General features: G+C 40.1%; 3 protein-coding genes across 16 annotated transcripts in view; 2 read left to right on the forward strand and 1 right to left on the reverse strand.

The window, feature by feature from the left end:
- pole2 (polymerase (DNA directed), epsilon 2) overlaps window positions 1-421 on the forward strand; it is a 9498-nt gene extending 9077 nt beyond the window's left edge. The window contains exons 18-19 of the mRNA XM_052529983.1: window positions 85-152; window positions 254-421. Of these exons, the coding sequence (XP_052385943.1) occupies window positions 85-152; window positions 254-272 (87 nt within the window). The 3' untranslated portion in view covers window positions 273-421. The remainder of the gene's footprint in view (window positions 1-84; window positions 153-253) is intronic.
- Window positions 422-6039: 5618 nt separating this feature from the next.
- LOC127933162 (von Willebrand factor A domain-containing protein 5A) overlaps window positions 6040-23335 on the forward strand; it is a 40691-nt gene continuing 23395 nt past the window's right edge. For all 13 annotated transcript variants that reach the window (XR_008147448.1, XR_008147449.1, XR_008147450.1 and 10 more), the window contains exon 1: window positions 6040-6130. The gene's annotated coding sequence lies outside the window, so the exon portion shown is untranslated. The remainder of the gene's footprint in view (window positions 6131-23335) is intronic.
- Window positions 14837-22217, reverse strand: LOC127933157 (uncharacterized). Of its 2 annotated transcripts, XR_008147446.1 has the most exons (3): window positions 22014-22217; window positions 15410-21577; window positions 14837-14973 (listed from the first exon to the last, which is right to left on the reverse strand). XR_008147446.1 is itself a non-coding variant. In XM_052529914.1 (2 exons), exon 2 carries the CDS (start codon window positions 21413-21415, stop codon window positions 15683-15685), a length of 5733 nt encoding a protein of 1910 aa, XP_052385874.1. In that variant the 5' UTR covers window positions 21416-21577; window positions 22014-22217; the 3' UTR covers window positions 14980-15682. The 2 variants fall into 2 exon arrangements, 1 of the variants encoding a protein (XP_052385874.1); XM_052529914.1 differs by lacking the exon at window positions 14837-14973 and having other exon boundaries at window positions 14980-21577.

Here is a 23335-nt window from a genome sequence, read left to right on the forward strand (position 1 = left end):
TGTGTGTGTGTGTCACGGCCGGACTGAAGGAATCTGATCATTCAGGAGGTTGATGTGAAATGTGTTTCTGTCTAACTCTCTCAGGGCTCTTTTCCAAGAAGTGGCTTCTCCTTTAAGGTTTACTATCCGTCCAGCAGAACCGTGGAGGACAGGTATGATTATTAATGATACCATCAACATCCTCTTAATCAACAATTACATCCTTAACTAAACTGCTTTGAGAATAATCACTCATACTCTGTTTCTTTTACAGTAAATTGCAAGGGCTTTAAACGAGTGGAACTTCATGTTTTTTTAATACTTTATTCGTTAATTCTATTGTACTCTTTAAAATGTAGATTCCTTTTTATTTTATATTAAGTTAATGTTTGATTTGATTGTTGATGAACTTGTAAAGTATAATAAATATAGACAAAATGTGGTTGTGGGATTCATAATATCATGTTATATCTATACATTATATATTATATATATATATATATATATATATATATCAAGGTGACGTGACATTCAGCCAGGTATGGTCACCCATACTCAGAATTCGTGCTCTGCATTTAACCCATCCAAAGTGCACACACACACACACACACACACACACACACCCCCGGAGCAGTGGGCATCATTTATGCTGTGGCGCCCGAGAGCAGTTGGGGATTCGATGCCTTGCTCAAGGGCAGCTCAGTCCAGGGGCGCAGATGGGATTTTTTAACTGGGGGGGACCAAGCTGTCCAGCAGCCAAATTTTTTCAGTCCAGAAAAATCATCAGCTCAGTCATAGACAAGGTCTTTATTTTTGTAACAATTAAAAAAAGCACATTTTCTTATATTCTAGATTAATTGCACACAATCTGAAATATTTCAAAAATATTTTGTTTTAATATCTCATTGTTACGACTTACATCTTAAGAAAATAAAAAAAATTCAGTATCTCAAAAATTTTTATATTCTATTTTGAGGTTGATTAGTTTGGTAAATTTTGAGTATAAATACAGTGTACCTCCTGGGCTAGTTTAGAACATGCACGACAGTTGTGTGACAGTGACTTGACAGTTGTCCAGAAGACGTTCAGCCTCAGAAGGTCATTGCTGAAAGGGCTGCTGTTCACAGAGTGCTGTATCAAAATATATTCATAGAAAGTTGACTGGAAGTAAAAGGTGTGGTAGTAAAAGGTGCACAAGCAACAGGCATGGCCACAGCCTTGGGAAGATTAAGATGAAAAGCTGAACTTGGGAGTGTCACAAGGAGTGGACTGAAGCGGAAGTCAGTGCATCAAGAGCCACCACACTCAGCCGTCTTCAGGAAAAGAGCTACAGTTGTCACATTCCTAGAACCAAGCCACTCCTAAACCAGAGAATAATGTCTGAAACATCTCACCTGGGGTAAGGAGAAAAAGAACTGGACTGTTGCTCAGTGGTCCCAGCGAGTGCATAATTGAACATACTTTGGATTTAAATTTTTCTTTTTCTTTAAAAGTTTCCTACTTTTCATTTTGCTACGCTGTAAATCCCCATCAGAATTAAATTTAAAAAAAACTATTGAAATATTTAAGTCAGAAATATTTTCAGTCTGTGAATCTAGAGTATAAGAACGTTTGCTTATTTGAATTAAAATTACAAAAAATAAAGAACTTTTCCATTACATTCAAATTTTTTGAGATGCACCTGTATATGATCACTATGGTTACCGCTACAGGCACAATTGAGGCAGCTACCAGCTCCTCGTAGGACCCCGGGGTCAAGAGTCATAGCAATACACACACAGATAAAAGAAACGTCAGTGGAAGCACCATCGTCATTTGTGTTTATTGATAACAGAACTGTGTGTAGTTAGAATGTGGGTAAAGTAATGGTTAGACTATTATTGTGCTTCAGCCTGCATCTGCCCTGACCCCATTCTTTAGCACCAAAACAAACACACCCATACCCCAACAGGACCTGCTACAGTGGCCGAGAGAGATAAACATGCTGCAAATGACAAAAATACCTGTTAATTATGAAAACATCTTAATCAGTTTGACAACACGTGCTGCAAATACTCACAATACAAACAAATAAAGAAATGTGCTGCAAAAACACAGACCACATCGGAAATATTTAAGGGAACCATAAAGTGACAAATGTGGCTGGGACATAATTTATAAATGTTTGCTCTGAAAAATATCTTTTGTTTATTTTAAAAATCCTGGTCATACGATTCCTTAGCTTTTTTATGGATATCATTAGCCTAATAAGCTGACTAAATACACATTTTCTGTAACTGTGAAAGGTTATGTAAGCTGGCTTACCTTACAAAAACTAACCACAGCCTGTGATTTTACTATTGAAATGAATTAATGAATAAATACATTTATTATATAAAAAAGCAAACAAAAAATGATTACTGTAATCATTAACAAATTAACCATGGATTTACTACTATAACCATAGTTTAACCATGGTATTTGTACAAATATGGTCATTCAAATGGTAATCAATACTAAAAAAAACAACAACCTTGTTTAAATTTTCTTTTTGTAGGGGTAACATTTACAGAGCGTTTCTGTATTTGTTTGTGTTGTGAGCATTTGTAGCTTGTTTTTATATTTTCATTGTGTTGAGCATTTGCAGCAAGTGTGCTGTCAAACTGATGAAGATATATATATATATTTTTTTTAATTTGCTGGTGCTTTTTCTATTTGAATGTGTTTTGTGAAGTTGAGCTCTCTCGGTCACCATGCATTGCCCCTATTTTGAAATCTTCACCCCACACTTACATACGCAACCATGGCAACAACGATCGCGGAAACAAGATTACACACAATATTCAATATAAAAAGCCAACATGGATAATTTGTGTGAAACAACGCAAAATCGTTAACGTTAGTTCGATTCGAGCCCTTCAATCAATCACCTTTATTTATATAGTGCTTTAAACAAAATACATTGCGCCAAAGCACTGAACAACATTCATTAGGAAAACAGTGTGTCAATAATGCAAAATGATAGTTAAAGGCAGTTCATCATTGAATTCAGTGATGTCATCTCTGTTCAGTTGAAATAGTGTCTGTTTTAATTTGCAATCAAGTCAATGATATCGCTGTAGATGAAGTGACCCCAACTAAGCAAGCCAGAGGCGACAGCGGCAAGGAACCGAAACTCCATCGGTGACAGAATGGAGAAAAAAACCTTGGGAGAAACCAGGCTCAGTTGGGGCCAGTTCTCCTCTGACCAGACGAAACCAGTAGTTCAATTCCAGACTGCAGCAAAGTCAGATTGTGCAGAAGAATCATCTGTTTCCTGTGGTCTTGTCCTGGTGCTCCTCTGAGACAAGGTCTTTACAGGGGATCTGTATCTGGGCTCTAGTTGTCCTGGTCTCCGCTGTCTTTCAGGGATGTAGAGGTCCTTTCTAGGTGCTGATCCACCATCTGGTCTGGATACGTACTGGATCCGGGTGACTGCAGTGACCCTCTGATCTGGACACAGACTGGATCTGGTGGCCACGGTGACCTCGGAATAAGAGAGAAACAGACAAATATTAGCGTAGATGCCATTCTTCTAATGATGAAGCAAGTACATCGGGTGTTATGTGAAGTGTTTCCGGTTCCGGTTTACCTAATTAATGCAGCCTAAAAATCCTTTAACGGATTTGGATATTAAAAGCATATTAGTATGTTATGTGTATGCCAGGTTAAAGAGATGGGTCTTTAATCTAGATTTAAACTGCAAGAGTGTGTCTGCCTCCCGAACAATGTTAGGTAGGTTATTCCAGAGTTTAGGCGCCAAATAGGAAAAGGATCTGCCGCCCGCAGTTGATTTTGATATTCTAGGTATTATCAAATTGCCTGAGTTTTGAGAACGTAGCGGACGTAGAGGAGTATAATGTAAAAGGAGCTCATTCAAATACTGAGGTGCTAAACCATTCAGGGCTTTATAAGTAATAAGCAATATTTTAAAATCTATACGATGTTTGATAGGGAGCCAGTGCAGTGTGGACAGGACCGGGCTAATATGGTCATACTTCCTGGTTCTAGTAAGAACTCTTGCTGCTGCATTTTGGACTAGCTGTAGTTTGTTTACCAAGCGTGCAGAACAACCACCCAATAAAGCATTACAATAGTCTAACCTTGAGGTCATAAATGCATGGATTAACATTTCTGCATTTGACATTGAGAGCATAGGCCGTAATTTAGATATATTTTTGAGATGGAAAAATGCAGTTTTACAAATGCTAGAAACGTGGCTTTCTAAGGAAAGATTGGGATCAAGTAGCACACCTAGGTTCCTAACTGATGACGAATAATTGACAGAGCAGCCATCAAGTCTTAGACAGTGTTCTAGGTTATTACAAGCAGAGTTTTTAGGCCCTATGATTAACACCTCTGTTTTTTCTGAATTTAGCAGTAAGAAATTACTCGTCATCCAATTTTTTATATTGACTATACAATCCATTAGTTTTTCAAATTGGTGTGTTTCACCGGGCTGCGAGGAAATATAGAGCTGCGTATCATCAGCATAACAGTGAAAGCTAACACCATGTTTCCTGATGATATCTCCCAAGGGTAACATATAAAGCGTGAAGAGTAGCGGCCCTAGAACTGAGCCTTGAGGTACTCCATACTGCACTTGTGATCGATATGATACATACGAACTGATGGCGGTCATATAAGTACGATTTAAACCATGCTAATGCACTTCCACTGATGCCAACAAAGTGTTCAAGTCTATGCAAAAGAATGTTGTGGTCAATTGTGTCAAACGCAGCACTAAGATCCAATAAAACTAATAGAGAGATACACCCACGATCAGATGATAAGAGCAGATCATTTGTAACTCTAAGGAGAACAGTCTCAGTACTATGATACGGTCTAAATCCTGACTGGAAATCCTCACATATACCATTTTTCTCTAAGAAGGAATATAATTGTGAGGATACCACCTTTTCTAGTATCTTGGACAGAAAAGGGAGATCCAATCCTTGAGTTTCTCCACTGCTAGAAAGCTACTCCGATATTTACAAGGGTCCTACCTCCTGCTTGATTGTAAACCCTCTTTTTTATCCGCCAGCTCTCTCAATAAAAGCGTCAGCTAAATGACTAAATGTAAATGTAATGTAATATGTGTCCTCCTGTGCACTCAAATTGAGCGCTCTCTTCTCGCTATCAGGACAAGACACGCCCCCTTACCGCTGATTGGCTTACAAGTTTGTTTGGGACTCGGTAAGACACAGCGGTTAAAAGCGCGTTTCAAAAATCGTTTTAGTTAGTACACGTTTAAAGGAGCGGCGGGCCGGGTCTAATGTACATCGCGGAAACTCATATTAATCCTCTGTTTACCAATAGAACCTTTCATTGAGAAAGTGAGGGGGACGGATCTGGTTACTATGAATCTGGGGGGGTCATGTCCCCCCCGTCCCTAGTGCCATCTGCGCGCCTGGCTCAGTCGTGGTATTGACTGCCTGAGATTCGAACCCACAACCCTAGGGTTAAGAGTCAAACTCTCTCACTAGGCCACGACTTCCCCCTAAAGAAGTCTGGGGAGCTGCTGAATACATGTTCCAAAGTGAATGTATGAATATTACTTTTTTTTCAGTGATTTACCTACATATTCACCTGAGGGAGGGTTAGTCTCAAACTATTATTATTACTCCCAACAGTCTACATCTCACCGTCACAGTTTGTGTTGTCAGATTGTAAATTGGTTTCTCATGACAAATAGTCACTAATCATTCTTATCAGACACTGATGACTGAAACAATGCTGTTATCCTCAAAGCAGAAATGCTAGTGATGAGGCAATATTTTATAATGTAATCATATCTGCAGGATAAGCATGCCACATTAAAGGGACTTCAGTAGGGAAAAGCAATACTATGGAAGTCAATGGCAACCACCAAGTGTTAGATTACCTGCAATCTTCAAAATATCTTCTTTTGTGTTTAACATAAGAAAGCAACTCATAAAGGTTTGGAACGACATGAGGCTGAGTAAATGATGACAGAATGTTCATTTTTGGGTGAACTATCCCTTTAAGAGTTTAGAGGTTAACTGCTTAATATTCATGAGCCACACCTTCCACAGCTGCAGATATTTCTGCGTTTTCTCTCCAAACATCATCTTCATCTGATCCACTGAAACAACGAGGACTTTTAAAGGCAGTAAGTCTTGTTTTTGGTTTACTTTCACTTTGTACAAGAGCAAAGAAGAAACATTTCCATCGCTTTCCGTTTCTTGTGAATAATTTGTCATTCCTTTAGCTGTGGCTCTTTACTCAAACTGAATAACTTTATAATCTTGTAAGTGTGCTTACAGCTGGTAAACGGGCTGGACAGCAGACGCAGACACAAACACCCATTAATGGTTAATATCAGTGGCTTTTTTTTGGTCTTGTGTATTCTCTAGTTTGTAAATAATTTTAAGTTTAAGCGTTTAGCACAAGCCGTGGGTGAAAAACACGGGACTTGTTCAGATATGCAGAAATGAGAACTGATGTAAACCCGTTTAGCAGGAAAGTGTATCTCTGACAGACCAACAGTAAACAAGCGAAGCTAGCCGCAGGCACTGAACGGGTTAATCATGGCGCAGGCAGAATTACAGTGAGCTGTGTTATTAATGCCGCGTTACAGGCTACCTTAAGCCAGAGCTTTTCCAACCTTAAACCCGTGAAAGTGCACTGGAACGGCAGTTAAACCCGTGACTTCTCACCCGTGAACTCGTACTAGACTGATTTACTCCGAGTTCTGACGTCACACGAAACAACAATGGCAGCTCCTACGAATAATGCCTACGGAATGCATTGTTTATGCAAGTGGTACACGTTGAAAAAAAATATTTTAGGACAACGTAACATTGCAATAAAACAAATAATCTATCTACAATTGCTTGCGCTCAGGAAGTTTGGCGTGGCTTCCCTGGAACGATACAAATTCTTTAGTCGTGGTTTTAAATCGTGACATGCGAGCACAAAAACCTGCCTGGAACTTACGAACGGAGTCGGACTCAATATTCAGGTCATTTCAGTCTAATGTTCTTTGACTCTATTGAAAATAAACCGTAGAACAGATTGGAAGATCCGCATGATAAAACGTGCCGTTGTCAACATAACCTAAAATCATTCACAGCAGCCCAAATCCCTAAATACTGCTGAGAGCAGCCCAACCCTGAACAAGCTGAACAAACAGGGTTGGGCCAGTGTTGCCACAGAGTTTCAGCCGAAGTTGCTAAACGCAATTGATGTTGTGATGTCGTTGCATAACCATAGGTTTGTTTGAGATGCTTGCCTCGCCTTGGCTGCAGTAAGGGGAGGGGTCAAAAAATACCTTTGAAGTCGGACACTTCCTGAATCTCGTCAGCAATGGAGATCTCGTTAGGGTTTTTTTATTGCAGACGAAGTGGATGTAATCGAAATACCACTGTTTTGTCATCATGTGCAGATCACGTACATAGTATTTTTTTTCCAAACTATGCAAGTCAAAGCTGTTTTGTAGCATTCTTCAGAATTGCTTCCCTTGTTTTAAGCCAGATCCTGACACTCCTCAGATGAAACCACACAAAGATAAGGCATAATGGCTGAACAGTCCATTTAGATATGTGTGCGTGTATATTTTTAATGGATTGATTTATTAATTCAAACAAACATACAATAGAATAAAGTGAAAATTACAACGAGGAATAATTCTAATTAAAAGAAAAATAAAATAAACTCATGTCCTAATTCTTAACTTCACTAGGCGTGTTTTGTTTAGTTCGTATGTAAATATAAATAAATAGGTAATCTAATTCTTAGAACAAAGAGAAAATTTATCAGTTGACATTCTACGCCAATGAGCATGAAGCTGTGTGGTCAATCAGTCATTTCCCATCATGCTTTTGATCAGCGCAGTCAGTGGAGAGCAACTGCGCTCGACGGCTTAAGGGGCCGCTCACATATTGCGCTTAAAAACGCGTGGAAAACGCTAGTCGCGCCGCTTTCCAAAGCCAGTGCTTTCACACTGCCATTCCGGCAAATACACGGGTAAAGTGTTCCGGCATTTGCTCCCGGGTCGCTAGATTTTGCACTTTCACACTGCCAGTGATGACCCGGGATATGTGCGCGCTTTCACACACAACCCGTGAAGATCCTGTAAGGACACGTGACATCAGGGCATGACGTGTTATGTACGAGTCGAAAACGTTAGGCACAGGGGCGGATCTAGAAAAATATTGATGGGGTGGCGAGAAGGGGGCAGGAATTTTTGAGGGGTGGCAACATATGGCAGACGTATATATAGGTGCTGGTCATATAATTAGAATATCATCAAAAAGTTGACATTCCACTAATTCCATTCAAAAAGTGAAACTTGTATATTAGATTCATTACACATTCCTTACACACAGACTAAAATATATTTCAAATGTTTATTTGTTTTAATTTTGATGACTATAACTGACAAATAAGGAAAATCCCAAATTCAGTATCTCAGAAAATTAGAATATAACTTAAGACCAATACAAAGAAAGGATTTTTAGAAATCTTGGCCAACTAAAAAAGTATGAAAATGAAAAGTATGAGCATGTACAGCACTCAATACTTAGTTTTGTCTGAATGACTGCAGCAATGCGGCGTGGCATGGAGTCGATCAGTCTGTGGCACTACTCAGGTGTTATGAGATATCATGTCATAATGTACATAATGAAAAAATCTGAAGATTGTTATGAAAATAAAAAAAAATAAAAATCTGACATGAAAATCTGTCTATGAAAACATGAACACATGATTAGGACAGGTTAGATAATGATTATGATCAAGCAATGTTATTAATAAAGGAGCAAAAAATATATGAAGAGTGAAGTGAAAGTGACATTCAGCCAAGTATGGTGGCCCATACTCAGAATTTGTGCTCTGCATTTAACCCATCCGAAATGCACACACACAGAGCAGTGAACACACACACACACACTGTGAGCACACACCCAGAGCAGTGGGCAGCCATTTATGCTGCGGCGCCCGGGGAGCAGTTGGGGGTTCGATGCCTTGGTCAAGGGCACCTCAGTCGTGGTATTGAAGGTGGAGAGAGAACTGTACATGCACTCCCCCCCACCCACAATTCCTGCCGGACCGAGACTAGAACCCACAACCCTTCGATTGGGAGTCCAACCCTCTAACCATTAGGCCACGACTAAGTAGCCTATACATCCTATGATAAATAAGATAACTGAGATACATATCAGGCGTAACATTACAACTTGTATCAGCAGAATAGGATGCTAAGTTATGCGTTAGACCGAGAGAGAGTGAGAGAGAGAGAGAGCTCCCGCTGATGCGTTTTCATGACAGTGCGCTGAAAGATGGGCAAGGACAGATTTTACTATAGATTCCTATAAAGTTCTCTTATAAATGTATGGCAGACTTGTGCTATATTTTCATCTACGTTATTAAGTGTAATAGTTGTAATTAAGTTTTAATTTCCATATGAATTAAATTATGCCCACAAATATGACGGAAAAAAAGCTCGGCTGCATTATTAACATCAGTAATAAGATATCAATAATAATAGAAAAATAAAACATTTTAGAGCAATATCATTATCGGGCATTGCTTATATGAGAATGGAAGGAATCGATGATATGCAGCGATTTTAGCATAATTGTTCATGTTAATTAATCAGATGTAGACTAGCTCTTGCAACTTTTATCTGGAAAAAATTCGCCGATGCAGATGTGAACTTGACCGAAAGTGTAACTTGATCGAATTGTGCTTTACAAAAACGAAAGTACAATAAATTCACATTAGTGTCACTATCGTTATTTTTTTAATGTATTTTAATATTTATGTATTTACAATTTGCACTTTCTGATCAACCAAAATATTATTTGAATATTATTTAACAGCATTGAAATCACGGATTATTGCTAAATAATTGAATTAGATTTAAAATATATTTAAGATAAAAACTGATAAACAAATAATTTTGATTTTCGTCATCTCTACAAATATAATGTAATTAGGCTATATATAACCAGTGCATTTTTATTTTATAAAGACCATTTCATTATTTGTCTGTGATTTAAAAATTAACACACAAAGATACTTTTTCTTTTTTTGCTACTTTATTCAACCGCATTTTTTTAACAAAACATTTTCTTCCAGTATAACTTTAGCAGCATATTTTGATAAGAAAAAAAGTTCACCAAGTTTAACCAAACAACTATTATAAGGTATAAAACAGAGACCAAATAGCCTAGATATTTTAACTATGGCTAAAACTCAAAACTGAAGTAATAATATTATTTAAAAAATGGATATTATATTTACCACGACCGGTGAAACATTCAAATGTCTATTCAAAAAGATAGGTCGGTCTACGTGCTCAGGTGAGAGCCGAGTGCGCAGTCTGTTCACATTTAGAGGAATAAATTCGCTCCGCTGGAACAGATGTTGCAGGAACAGCCAGGTACCACTGGACAAGTAAACCTTCTCTGTCCCTGAAACTAATGGGCAGCAAATCTTTCACCACCATTCCAGCGAATAGCTTTGTCGTCTTCTTGGTTCTGTCTGCGTTGCATTTAAGTCTTACGGCAAGTGATTCAATGCTCGTCTGTTATCGCCAGATATTTTATGTACACATTTTAGATGATAGCGCATTGTAGCTATTTGTTGTAGATTTGTGTGAAAGCTTGGTGCTGCACAGCTTACCCTGAACTGTTTTTTCATCGTTCTTCTCAAAGGGAAGCCAGCCATCACTACGTGACTTTGAGGCCATTATTATGTCGTCTTACGTCTTTTGAGGCATCAAGTGGGAAGCTAACCAATCAGAGATCAGGGCGCCGCCCAACGTGCTGCCATAACCAATCAAAAAATAAATAATTAATAATAATTTCTATCATCGTTTACGTGATCGATCATCGCTGTCACAGTCGAGTACTCGAGTACTCGATCACTGTTGCACATCCCTAAGCTCTTCTGCATTCTTGGGTCTGGCATATCACATCTTCCTTTTCCCAATACTCCATAGATCTTCTATGGGGTAAAGGTCAGGCGAGTTTGCTGGCCAATTAAGAACAGGTATACCATGGTCCTTAAACCAGGTACTGGTAGCTTTGGCACTGTGTGCAGGTGACAAGTCCTGTTTGAAAATGAAATCTGCATCTCCATAAAGTTGGTCAGCAGCAGGAAGCATGAAGTGCTCTAAAACCTCCTGGTATATGTCTGTGTTGACATTTGACCTCAGAAAACACAGTGGACCAACACCAGCAGATGACATGGCAGCCCAAACCATCACTGACTGTGGAAACCTTACACCTTACACCTTACACTTTGTGAATCTCCCCCACATTTTTGAATGCAATGACCTTTTGTGTCTTGCCCTCCTCGTGCAAGGTGTCAATGGTCGTCTTTTGGACAACTGTCAGGTCAGCAGTCTTCCCCATGATTGTGTAGCCTACAGAACTAGACTGAGAGAGCATTTAAAGGCTTTGCAGGTGTTTTGAGTTAATTAGCTGATTAGAGTGTGGCACCTGGGGCCTGTACCATGAAGCTGGATTAGGTGGCTAGCCAGCTATGTTTCAGCTTAGTTTCCGCCAACCCTGGGTTTTAGGTACTATGAAAGTAGCTTGGCTTTAATCGGTGTTCGTTGACATGGTATCTTACGCTGCACGCTTAACCTGCTCTGGGGCAGGTTATGTTCTGGATTCACGATCTCAAACTGAAGGTGAACCAATCAGATGTGAGAGAAGTGACACATGTCTGACACAAAGTCACTCCAATTTATCTTGCTCCAAATTAAAGGTCACTTATGCTTAAAAAAAAAAATAGAAGTCTGGCTTTAATGATAATAACGGAGTCATTTTATGATTTATATAATTATTGTGATTCATATTATTATTTATCTCTTACACACAAGCAATTTTAGTTTAACAGTTATTATAAATTATTGTAAATATTAATGTATACAGATCATGTTATATAAAAAAGCTGTAGTATCAAAAGATTGCACTATTTTAAAAATTACAAATCTGAACTTACATGTTCAAGTCTCTATCACTTTTTATTTTCAAATGTATAAACTAAGTTAACAAGTTCCACTTGTGACTAAACTGATGGAGCAAGATCATTTATTTTATTAGTCCTCCTTCATTTTTCATATGACATTTAAATGTCATATTCTTCAATCTCTTAACCTTTAGCAAAACCTTTAACCTTTAGTTTTGAATCTCGCTGGGTCTCTCACGAGAAGTAAATCAAACTTGCTTTGTGTTGCAAGGCTCGTGATTGGCTGTTCGCCAGTGATGTCACACATTCATGTGCACGCGCTCCACAAACTCAGGATCAAAGCCTGAATTGACAAAGAAAGTTGATGAACAGCATCATGGTGCCAACAAAGCCGGATTGGAGAGGTTTGGTTTTGTCAACTCAAAACTAATCCTGTAACTCTGAATTTGTTCAGCTACCATCATGGTACAGGCCCCAGGTGTCTTCAATATTGAGCCCTTTCACAACATTAACATTTTCTGGGATACTGAATCTGGGATTTTCCTTAGTTGTCAGTTATAAACATCAAAATTAAAGGAAATAAACATTTGAAATATATCAGTCTGTGTGTAATGAATGAATATAATATACAAGTTTCACTTTTTGAATGGAATCAGTGAAATCAACTTTTTGATGATATTCTAATTATATGACCAGCACCTGTGTTCTGAATTTAGTCAGTTATTATCACAGTTTGATGATAAATAGAATATGTACACACTACAAAAGGACACAGGTTGCCATTTACATACTTAATCTCATGCAATCAATGTCTTGCATTTAAAACAGTTCATATAAGGAATAAGTGACCATACAATGTGATCTCACTTAATAGGAGATATAAGTGTGATAGAAGTAAGGGTAAGTATATTTTACTGTGCAATTTCTTTGTTTTTTGTTTGTTTGTTTTTTTGAGTTAGATCATTTTTTTGGTAGGTTGTAGACATTTGTAGAGGTGGGTTGTAAGCAGAGTTTCTGTGTTTTTTTATTATAAATTATTATTATTAACTATTATTATTATTATTATTAGCTATTAGGCATACTTGAAGAATAGCATATTCTATTGTGCAATAGTACTATATTTCTGTTAAAATTTTGTTATACCAAAATTCTATTTTGACAGGTTGTCGTAAAGACATTGCAGTTTCTATCTGTGTATACGATACGATTGAATAAAGATAGTTTTATCAAATGAAATGGTGAAATCCTCTCCTAGCGCGCTGTGCACGTGTAGCCTACATCATGTGTTAATATAGTGAAGAGCTGAAAACAGTGTGTGTGTGTTGTAGTAGTAGTAGTAGAGCATATATTGAGCGCTAATTTAATATAACATGTATAACATGACGTGTATAACAACACCTTTAAGACCGTTGTTCATAATGAGATTTGATTAAATGTACAGCCTACTTTTTATTTATTCCTTCAAAAATGGCAGAATTCCGTGACATTCTGCTTTATAAAGCAAGTTCCATTTGTGACTGAATTCCGCGATTCAATCAGTGTTCCCTCGCAAACACAGACGGGGTGAATTTATGACGAGGCTGAATCAAGCTTCTTATTTGCAGCTTCTTATTGACGCTATCCGTTCCACCTTAAATGACGCGAACTTCCGCGTTTGCTGGCTTCTTATTGACGCTCAACTTAGGGACTGTGCGGTTTTTCTCTTTTTTCGCGTTTTTTAACGGAATTGTGTTACTTTTGTGTCTATTTTCAGAATAAAAGAATATATATATTTTTTATGCAAATAACACTGATATATCAGCGAAAATGGACTGTAATAATATAAAGGCATATAATTAGGCTACAGTATTCTTTAATAATTGTACATGTCATCAGCTCAACTTAGGGACCATTTTTCTCTTATTTACACTTTTTAGGGACCCTGATTATATTGTAGGCCTATCTATTTTCAGAAAAGAATAATACACCATTTTGAAAGGTAAATGACAAATAATAATAACATAAAATGACTGTAAAAAATATGATGAGGCCTATACATCAACCTTTAATTATTGCAAATAACATAATTTGAATGTATTTAAAAATAAATATATTGGATACTTTTTTTAAAAAAATTAGGCTACAAATGAAAATGTAACAAAGTAACCTGAGATTATGCTCCAGCTTGTATCCAGCCCCTTATGAAGACTTCAGACACATTTGAAGAGATGAAACCTATCCTGCAAGTAGGGATGCACGATATTGGATTTTGGCCGATATTCGATATGCCGATATTTTCAAAATAATTTTGGCCGATGCCGATACCGATATATATACAAATATATACTGATATATTTAAACTTAAATTTTACTGAAGAGAAATCCATGTATCTCTTCTGTACTGATTCTACCATAAATTTATTATTTTACAAATGTAGACAGACATTCACATCTGAAAAACAGGTCAATTATTTCACTTGGAGAATATCGGTTTGGCTCATCGGCAGAAATATTCATATCGGCCGATACCGATAATGGTCATTTTAAGCTTTTATCGGCCGATACCGATATTGTGCCGATATTATCGTGCATCCCTACCTGCAAGGACTCCAGAACATCAAACATGGATGATTATAAATAAATGATCATTTTATCATTGCTTTAAACTGCACATGAATTGTTGCTTAAAATGCATGCGTTTGTAAATACTAATTTGTTCTAATAACTGTACTTTCTGATATCTCATAAAATCCTACTGTGGTTTTGTAACAGAAATCTGCATTTTCTGTAAAGCTGCTTTGAAATATGTGTTGTGAAAAGTGTTATACAAATGAATGTATTAATTAAATTTAATTGACTTGAAAGAGCCATTGAATTGTTACTGTACATTTTAAAGTTACGGACCCAATCTGACAATACAGAAGATGAAAAAACTGCTGACTACTCTTGGTTCGGATTTATAGAACGGCTACAGGGTGTCCGGTCAGAACATTAGGTCTCACACCAGGAATGTACTTCAGGGTGATTTATTGTGCAAAGATGTGTGTGGTTCTGTAAATATAAAACAGTATACAAATATGAATAAATGAATAAATACACATTAACAGATCTTTACAGCAGTACTTAAATACTCATAAGTAACAGCATTGTAAATTATCTAAATATAATATATATACAAATATGACTCAAAGTTCTATTAAATGATCGCACTACTGCACTGTGCGTCTAGCTCAAGTGCCTAGCTCGTCCGGTGAACAAGCCCGAACATGTTCCCTGAGATGCGTCTTAAGTCTATGCATTATAGCCTAATATGCAATAACATTAAATATTCTATCAAACAAAAACACAGGCGAAATATAACATTTTGTCAACAAGAAAATGTGCAAATATAATAAACAAATGTAAACATTTAGGCGGAATGCCGCGGTAGCGGTCATTAATCTCGCTTGTGAACTTATCATACATTTAATTATGTAAATGTACTTACGATTAGTTGCACGCACACATATATCCACACAATCCTTAAACGGGCCACTTCTAACTAATTTAACTATGAAATATTAACTATAAACATATCAACACATCCAGCCTCTATAATGTCTTGGTTCTCACTCCGCGGAAAGATTAGGAACAGTCCAAATCACGAACACAGGCGGGAGGGTTCGGAAGAGTTCACTTTCAAGGGGTGGACTTTTTTACAGCCGCCCCCAAATTCACAAGGTGAATTTGAACAACAAGGGCCTTACTAAGTATTGCAATGTCATTCAGCCAAAGGAGGTAGACAGATGATCTTGGTCACTGGCCTTAGGTAAGTTCGGTCTTTCACTTTGATCTCAGCTGATCTGACTCTGTTATCCTTCCCAGGGAAAACTTGAACAATCCTTCCAACAGGCCAAAGTGCACGAGGTAGCTGTGGATCCACAATCATAACAGTTTCACCTATCTGTAGGTTGTCTGTTTCTGACATCCATTTCTGTCTGGTTTGAAGGCTGGGTAGGTAGTTATGGATGAATTGCCTCCAAAAGTGATCAGCTAACAGTTGACTATGCCTCCATCTCCGTCGACTCAGAAGCTCAGAATCCTGGTATGTCACTTGGGGAAGTGAGGCGTCCCGCCGCCCCATCAGCAGGATGTTGGGTGTAACTGGGTCAGGGTCAGCAATGTCTGAAGATATGTAACCAAGAGGTTTGGCATTGAGGATCCCCTCAATTTCAATGAGAACAGTCCGCAATACTTCTTCAGTGACTGTCTGTGCTCCGAGTGTCACTTGTAGGGCTGTTTTCAAGGATCGAATTTCCCGTTCCCAGCATCCACCAAAATGTGGGGCATTAGGTGGATTGAATGTAAACCTAATTTGCTGGCTTGCCAGTTGAGCTTGGAGCTCAGGTTGAAGAGCAGTGTAGGCATCCCGAAGTTCCCTTTCACCACCTTTGAAATTCGTTCCCTGATCTGACAGGATTTCGAAGGGTTTCCCTCGTCGAGCAATGAAGCGACGAAGGGCCATCAGGAATGAGTCACTGTCCATACTTGTGAGGAGATCAATATGCACTGCACGGGTGGTCATACACTTGAAGATGATCCCCCAACGCTTCTCATTTCGGCGTCCAAACTTTATGAGATAGGGACCAAAGCAATCTATACCTGTTGAATAGAAAACTGGCTGGTGAATTCTTAACCTGGCAGGTGGGAGATCTGCCATCCTGGGGGGATGCGGTTTAGCCCGCCATTTTTGGCATTCAGCGCATTGGCGTTGGTGGTGTTTAACTGCTGCTCGTCCTCTTAACACCCAGTATTTTCTCCTGAGCTCCGCAAACACCCTCTCTGGTCCAGGGTGATGCAAACAGTCATCATAGTCTTTGATAATTAGTTTGGTGAGTGGGTGATGTGGATCAAGGACAATGGGGTGAATGGTATCCTCGTCTAGTTGACTGATTTGTCGTAGGCGACCGCCAACACGAATGAGATTGGTTCTGATATCTAGTTCTGGGGCTAGGCAAAGCAGTCGACTATTGCTTGGTAGAGGTTTATCAGATTTCAAGTGCAATATCTCATCTGGGAATGATTCTGCCTGGATCTGTCGGAGGGCTGTGAGCTCAGCTTCTATGTAGTTTTCTGCAGTTGCAATGAAGGGAGAGCTTTCTGATGATGGCTGTATAAGAGCTTTTAAGTAGTCTGTGAATGTGCAAAATTTATGAGGATCTGGTAGTGACAGATCAGAGGTTAACAGTCCACAGAAAGTTGACCTTTTCAGCTCACCGTCTTCACTTATGTGAGCTAATGGTGGCATTTCTGGCCAGCTGTCTGGTCTTTGTCTGAGGAATGCTGGGCCTTGGTTCCATCTGCTGTCTTTGTTGAGATCAGAGGGAGACTTTCCTCTTGTAATTGCATCTGCTGGGTTGTCGGATGACTGTACGTAACGCCAGGTGTCAGATTCAGTCAAGTCCTGTACTTCTGCCACTCTGGTCCCCACAAACACCTTAAAGCGACAGGAATCTGACAAAAGCCAAATTAGCACTGTGGTGGAATCAGACCACAGTGTGACACTACTGAGTGGTAACGTTAGCTCTGCCTTCAGGACTTTAGCAAGCTGTGCACCTGTGAGTGCTGCACACAGCTCAAGACGAGGGATGCTCTGCTGTTTCTTGGGAGCAACACGAGACCTAGCTGTTACAAAGGCCACCTCCACTTTACCTTGAGGGTTCTCTGTTCTTAAGTATGCCACAGATCCATACGCCTTCTCTGAGGCATCACAAAAGATGTGAAGTTGCCTAATACTACTAGAGCAGTCTAGTTCCTTGCTGCAGTAACATCTGGGCAAACTGATATTCTGCAGATCTTCCAATTCACTCTCCCAGTGTTTCCAAGAGTCTAATAGGTCCTCTGGCAGCCTGGGGTCATCCCACTCCCTTTGTTTGTCCCACAACCTCTGCACTATCACCTTGGCTCGAGTGGTGAAAGGTACAATATAGCCAAGGGGATCATACTGGCTGGCAAGGATCTGGTAGATGCTTCGCATTGTGGGCACTTCATTGTCTGGTTTGCGTCGTTTGTAAGAGAGGGTATCTGATTGGCAATTCCAGTGCAGGCCAAGTGTTGATTCCTGAGCTCCTTGGTGGCCTTCGCTGAGCCAGAGGATGCTACTCGGTGACTGAATGTCAGCTGGCAGATGGCTGATAACTGAAGGGTCATTGCTTGCCCACTGTCGTAACTCAAAGCCACCAGATGCTAGAAGGTTACAGAGTTTGTCTACCAGATTCTTGGCCGTGTCACGGGAAGCGAAGCTCTGGAGGCAATTGTCCACATAGAATGACTTCTCCACTGAAACTTGTGTGTCCTCTCCAGGCTGGCTGTGATCTAGAACATGCTTCTGTAAAGCAAACGATGCACAACACGGACTGCAAGTGGTCCCGAAAGGCAGTACCTGCCATTCATAGACATCTGGGGTTCTGTCTCTTTGCATGTCTCTCCAGATGTATCTCAGCAGAGGTTTATCTTGTGGCAAGAGGCGTACCTGATGGAACATGCCGCGGATGTCACTACTGATGGCAACAGAGTGCTCCCGGAAACGCAGAAGGACTGCCAGGAGAGATGGACCAAGTGTTGGTCCAGGTAACAGTAGCTCGTTCAGGTTGTGTCCTTGATATGAGAATGAACAGTTAAAAACCACCCTGTTCTTCCCATTATGCTGCACCATGTGGTGCGGGATGTACCAGGCTTCCTTTGTTTTGTCCACTTGCTCCTGACTAAGTTTTACAACGTAACCAGCTTGCACTAACCTGGCCAGCTCCTCTTGGTATGCTGCAGTTAGAACAGGGTCCCTTTCCAGCCGTTTCTCGATTCCTCTCAACTGTGGTAGGACTGCTTCCTTTGGAGCACAGAGGCGAGGCATGTTCTTGACACGGAGCAGAGGAGTAGCGTATCGCTGGATACCATTAACATCCACTCTCACTGTGTTTTCTTGCAGAAGCTGAATGGACTCTTTGTCTTGGCGTGATCTGGTAATCACCTTTTCACTCTGGTAGGGTAGAACATCCATTTGCCACAGTCTCTCCACATTTGCATAAAGATCATTGACAGGCTGCAGCGAGGTGAAGAAGCATTGGTCAGGGGAAAGATGACTGCTCAATTCTTCAGTTGGACCCTGCAGTGTCCATCCCAGACGTGTTCTTACTGCTGCTGGCCCACCAGGGGGCCCCAGTCGGACTGGTTCTATGGGTGTGAGGAGGTGGGGGCAATCAGAGCCAATGAGAAGAACAGGATGTACCTTGTCCAGCTGTTGTAGAGGTAACCCTGCAAGATGCTTAAATTTCTGTTGCAGGACACTAACTGGGTGTGTATGTTCTGCCAGACCGAGTGCTTTGGCTGTGAAGGCATTACGGATCTTGTAAGCTTTCCTGGGGTTAACAGTTTGGGACACAGTAAAAGTCACTGCCGCCCCGTGAATGACCTGGGTATCCTGTCTTACTGTACGAAGTACAAGGTCCTCTGGCTCCCCCACAAGTCTTAATTTCTGCACTGCATCATGCAGAATGATGGTCCGCTCAGATCCATCGTCTAATATGGCGTAAGCTTCCATTGCCACGTTGCCATTCTTGATCAGAACCTTAGTCACTTTGAGCAGTACTTTACTTCCGGAGGTTGGTCGGTCAACATATAAAACTGCACTGGAAGGAGCTGCACTTGGCTGAGATGGCTTGACCTGGTCATTGACATCATGTAGTACCATAAGGTGCTTCTTGTTGCAGGTTGGGCAGAAAGTCTTTAGTGTGCAGTTAGCTGCTTGATGTCCACGACCACAACGCCAGCATCGGTTCTTTGTCTTTATCCAGTCTATTTTCAGGTCTTTGCTAAGAAGCTTGAAGTTGTCACAGCCATTCAGATAGTGTTTATTATTATCACAGTATGGACAATAAGCTCTCACCTTCTCTTCTCTGACTGAAGCTGGTTTAGACGTGGCTGACGACATTGATGATGAATATGACTTGTCGGTACCAAGTAGAATGGTAGTTGGTCTGCGAAGCTGCTTAGACTCTCTTCTCACCTCTCGGCCACGCACTGAAGATTCCTGCCTTGTATAACAAGCATACTGGCTATTGTCTTCCTGTACTTGAAGCTCATATTCCAACCAATCAGCGAAGTCCAGCAAAGTAGGAATAGAGACTTGCAAAGGGTGGGTGTACCGCTTGAAACTTGATCTGAGGTCATGTGGCAGTTTACTCAGGAGTCGAGACACATGTGATCCACATTCCAGCTCTACAGTACCTTTGTGGCCAAGCTGCTGCAACATACTGACAAGCGAACGCACCTGCAGTCCGAACATCCTGAAGGCCTTTACATCTCCACTCCGTATATTAGCTCCATCCATCAGCTCAGCGATTCGTTGCAGTGCTAATTGGTGGGGTTGACCATACATCTTATCCAGAGCTTTCATAGTGTTGGTGAAGGGAAATCTGGAATTGCTGTAAGAGTCTGCCACAAGGAGGGCCTCCTCCAGTTTCAGATGGTCTGTGAGGATTTGAAATTTGAAACGTTCGGTGGCATCTTCAGGCAGGATATTCTCTAATGCAATTCTCAGTCTTGAAAACTCCCTAGCATCAGAAGACGTTAGGCAGGGGATGGTAGGGGCTGGTCCTCTGTAGATTTTCTCTTGGGTACTTGAGAGTAAGACATGATCTGAGCTGTATTCTGCATGGGCTGACCTCCTCTTTTCCTGTGATGGGACCACGGACTCAGGCAGCTGAGGTGGCTGGGAATATGGGGAAGTGTTGGGATACCTGAACTGAGCTGAGTCACTATAATGTGCTGTAAAGGAGGGTCTCTCACGAGGGGAGGAAGAAATGTTCATGTTTCTCAGATCTTCAGTAAACTCTGAGCTTTCCTCTGGCACAGCTGGGTGTGGCAGTCTCTTAGTGGCAGATGGTGGCAACCTAGAGCGTGGAGCTGGTATTGGGCGGTATGGCTGTGGAGTCTGAAAGTTAACTGCTGGAGAGTGAGAGCGTGGTGATGGCATCTGTGGAGTGACCGACTCGGGTGGAGAGCTCTGCTTCGATTTCAAGCTTTGAAGCTCATGCCATAACGCAGCATTCTGTTGACGCATCTCTTGGAATGCTGAAATGATCTCAGGGAGTTGGCTGGATTGTCGTTGCAAGGCTGCGTTCTCCCTCTTCATCTCCTCTAACAAGGCTGTAAGCTCTGGCAGCTGTTTCACTTGCCTTTGCAATGCTGCATTCTCCTCTCTCAGCTTCTCAGAAGTGTAGTCCCATTGGTCAGTCAGTATCCACTCAGAATGTTCTGATGCTTGGCTCACTGGTGAAGTGGATCTAGAATGACCTGTAACACTTGGTTCATTCTCCAGTACTCCCTGGCAGGTAAGTGACCGTGATTGCTGTTGATGAGACCCAGGTCCACTGAGCTCAAAGTCTTCTAAGTAGGCTGGAGGGTTAACTCGTCTCCTCGGCCGCACAGCAGGGGCTTCTCTTTCTGGTTGAGACATGTCTGTAGCAATCCACAAATCCGGCTCGAAGGACCATGAAAAAACTGCTGACTACTCTTGGTTCGGATTTATAGAACGGCTACAGGGTGTCCGGTCAGAACATTAGGTCTCACACCAGGAATGTACTTCAGGGTGATTTATTGTGCAAAGATGTGTGTGGTTCTGTAAATATAAAACAGTATACAAATATGAATAAATGAATAAATACACATTAACAGATCTTTACAGCAGTACTTAAATACTCATAAGTAACAGCATTGTAAATTATCTAAATATAATATATATACAAATATGACTCAAAGTTCTATTAAATGATCGCACTACTGCACTGTGCGTCTAGCTCAAGTGCCTAGCTCGTCCGGTGAACAAGCCCGAACATGTTCCCTGAGATGCGTCTTAAGTCTATGCATTATAGCCTAATATGCAATAACATTAAATATTCTATCAAACAAAAACACAGGCGAAATATAACATTTTGTCAACAAGAAAATGTGCAAATATAATAAACAAATGTAAACATTTAGGCGGAATGCCGCGGTAGCGGTCATTAATCTCGCTTGTGAACTTATCATACATTTAATTATGTAAATGTACTTACGATTAGTTGCACGCACACATATATCCACACAATCCTTAAACGGGCCACTTCTAACTAATTTAACTATGAAATATTAACTATAAACATATCAACACATCCAGCCTCTATAATGTCTTGGTTCTCACTCCGCGGAAAGATTAGGAACAGTCCAAATCACGAACACAGGCGGGAGGGTTCGGAAGAGTTCACTTTCAAGGGGTGGACTTTTTTACAGAAGAGTTATCACATTGTTGGCCCATTTGGGGGTGTTTCACTGATGCTTTATCCTGCATCTGTGCTTGTAAATAATCATACACAATTTCAGATATTTATACTGAAGAATTTTGAAATTATGAACCCATGAAATGGGCCAAAATTACCCATTACCCATTGGGGGATATCTCAGCTACCTTTGAGGGTGCATTAAAAGTTGCACTGGGGCTTTATACCCATTGTGCTTGACTGTCACCATAAACAAATTTAGACATTTTTACTGTAGCATTGTGAAGTAGTAGAGCTACTACTCTAACGAAATACAAATTTTAAGCAGTTTTTGCTGTAGAATTATGTTTGTATAATTTCTTTACTTGACACATTACACAATGTACAATCCGCCTATTGCATTTTCTGCACAATTCGTGGCTCTGTTTCTCGGTAACCTCAGAGGGTGCGTTAGATTGGACATTATCCCGTTAGACTAGAGCTACTACCCTAACAAAATCCTATTTTGGTAGGAATTTTTGAACTTCAAGATTCAAGATTTTTATTCGTCACATACAAAATTATATATAGCATATATAACCAGCAGTGAAATGTGAGTCAGGTCCGCTCCATGGACAGTGCAATTATTAAAGAAAACAACACAGAAGAAAATATACATAAATAAAGCTATGTAAGAATGAAATAAAAGTAAACAATAAAAATATAAGAATAGAATATAAAAAATGTATATTGTAGAATTAAATATAGAACGCAAAATAATGTGCATGAGTGTAAACTGTAGTCTTAAATATTAAGATGTATAGGGATGTACAATGTGCATATATGCATTTTACTGTAGTCTTAAATATTAAGATACCCAGGAATGTACAAGAAGCAAATGTGCAAAACAGGGCGACACTGTCAGTGTGTCTATGTGAGGTAGTGAATATAGTAAAAAGATAAAGTGAACATTAAGTGGAGGCATGAGGATGTTAAGAAGAAACTTGACACATTACACAATGTACAATCCGCCTATTGCATTTTCTGCACAATTCGAGGCGCTGTTTCTCGGTAACCTCAGAGGGTGCGTTAGATTGGACATTATCCCGTTAGACTAGAGCTACTACCCTAACAAAATCCAA

The sequence above is a fragment of the Carassius gibelio genome, chromosome A17 (assembly GCF_023724105.1).
Source record: "Carassius gibelio isolate Cgi1373 ecotype wild population from Czech Republic chromosome A17, carGib1.2-hapl.c, whole genome shotgun sequence".
Classification (NCBI taxonomy): Eukaryota; Metazoa; Chordata; class Actinopteri; order Cypriniformes; family Cyprinidae; genus Carassius; species Carassius gibelio.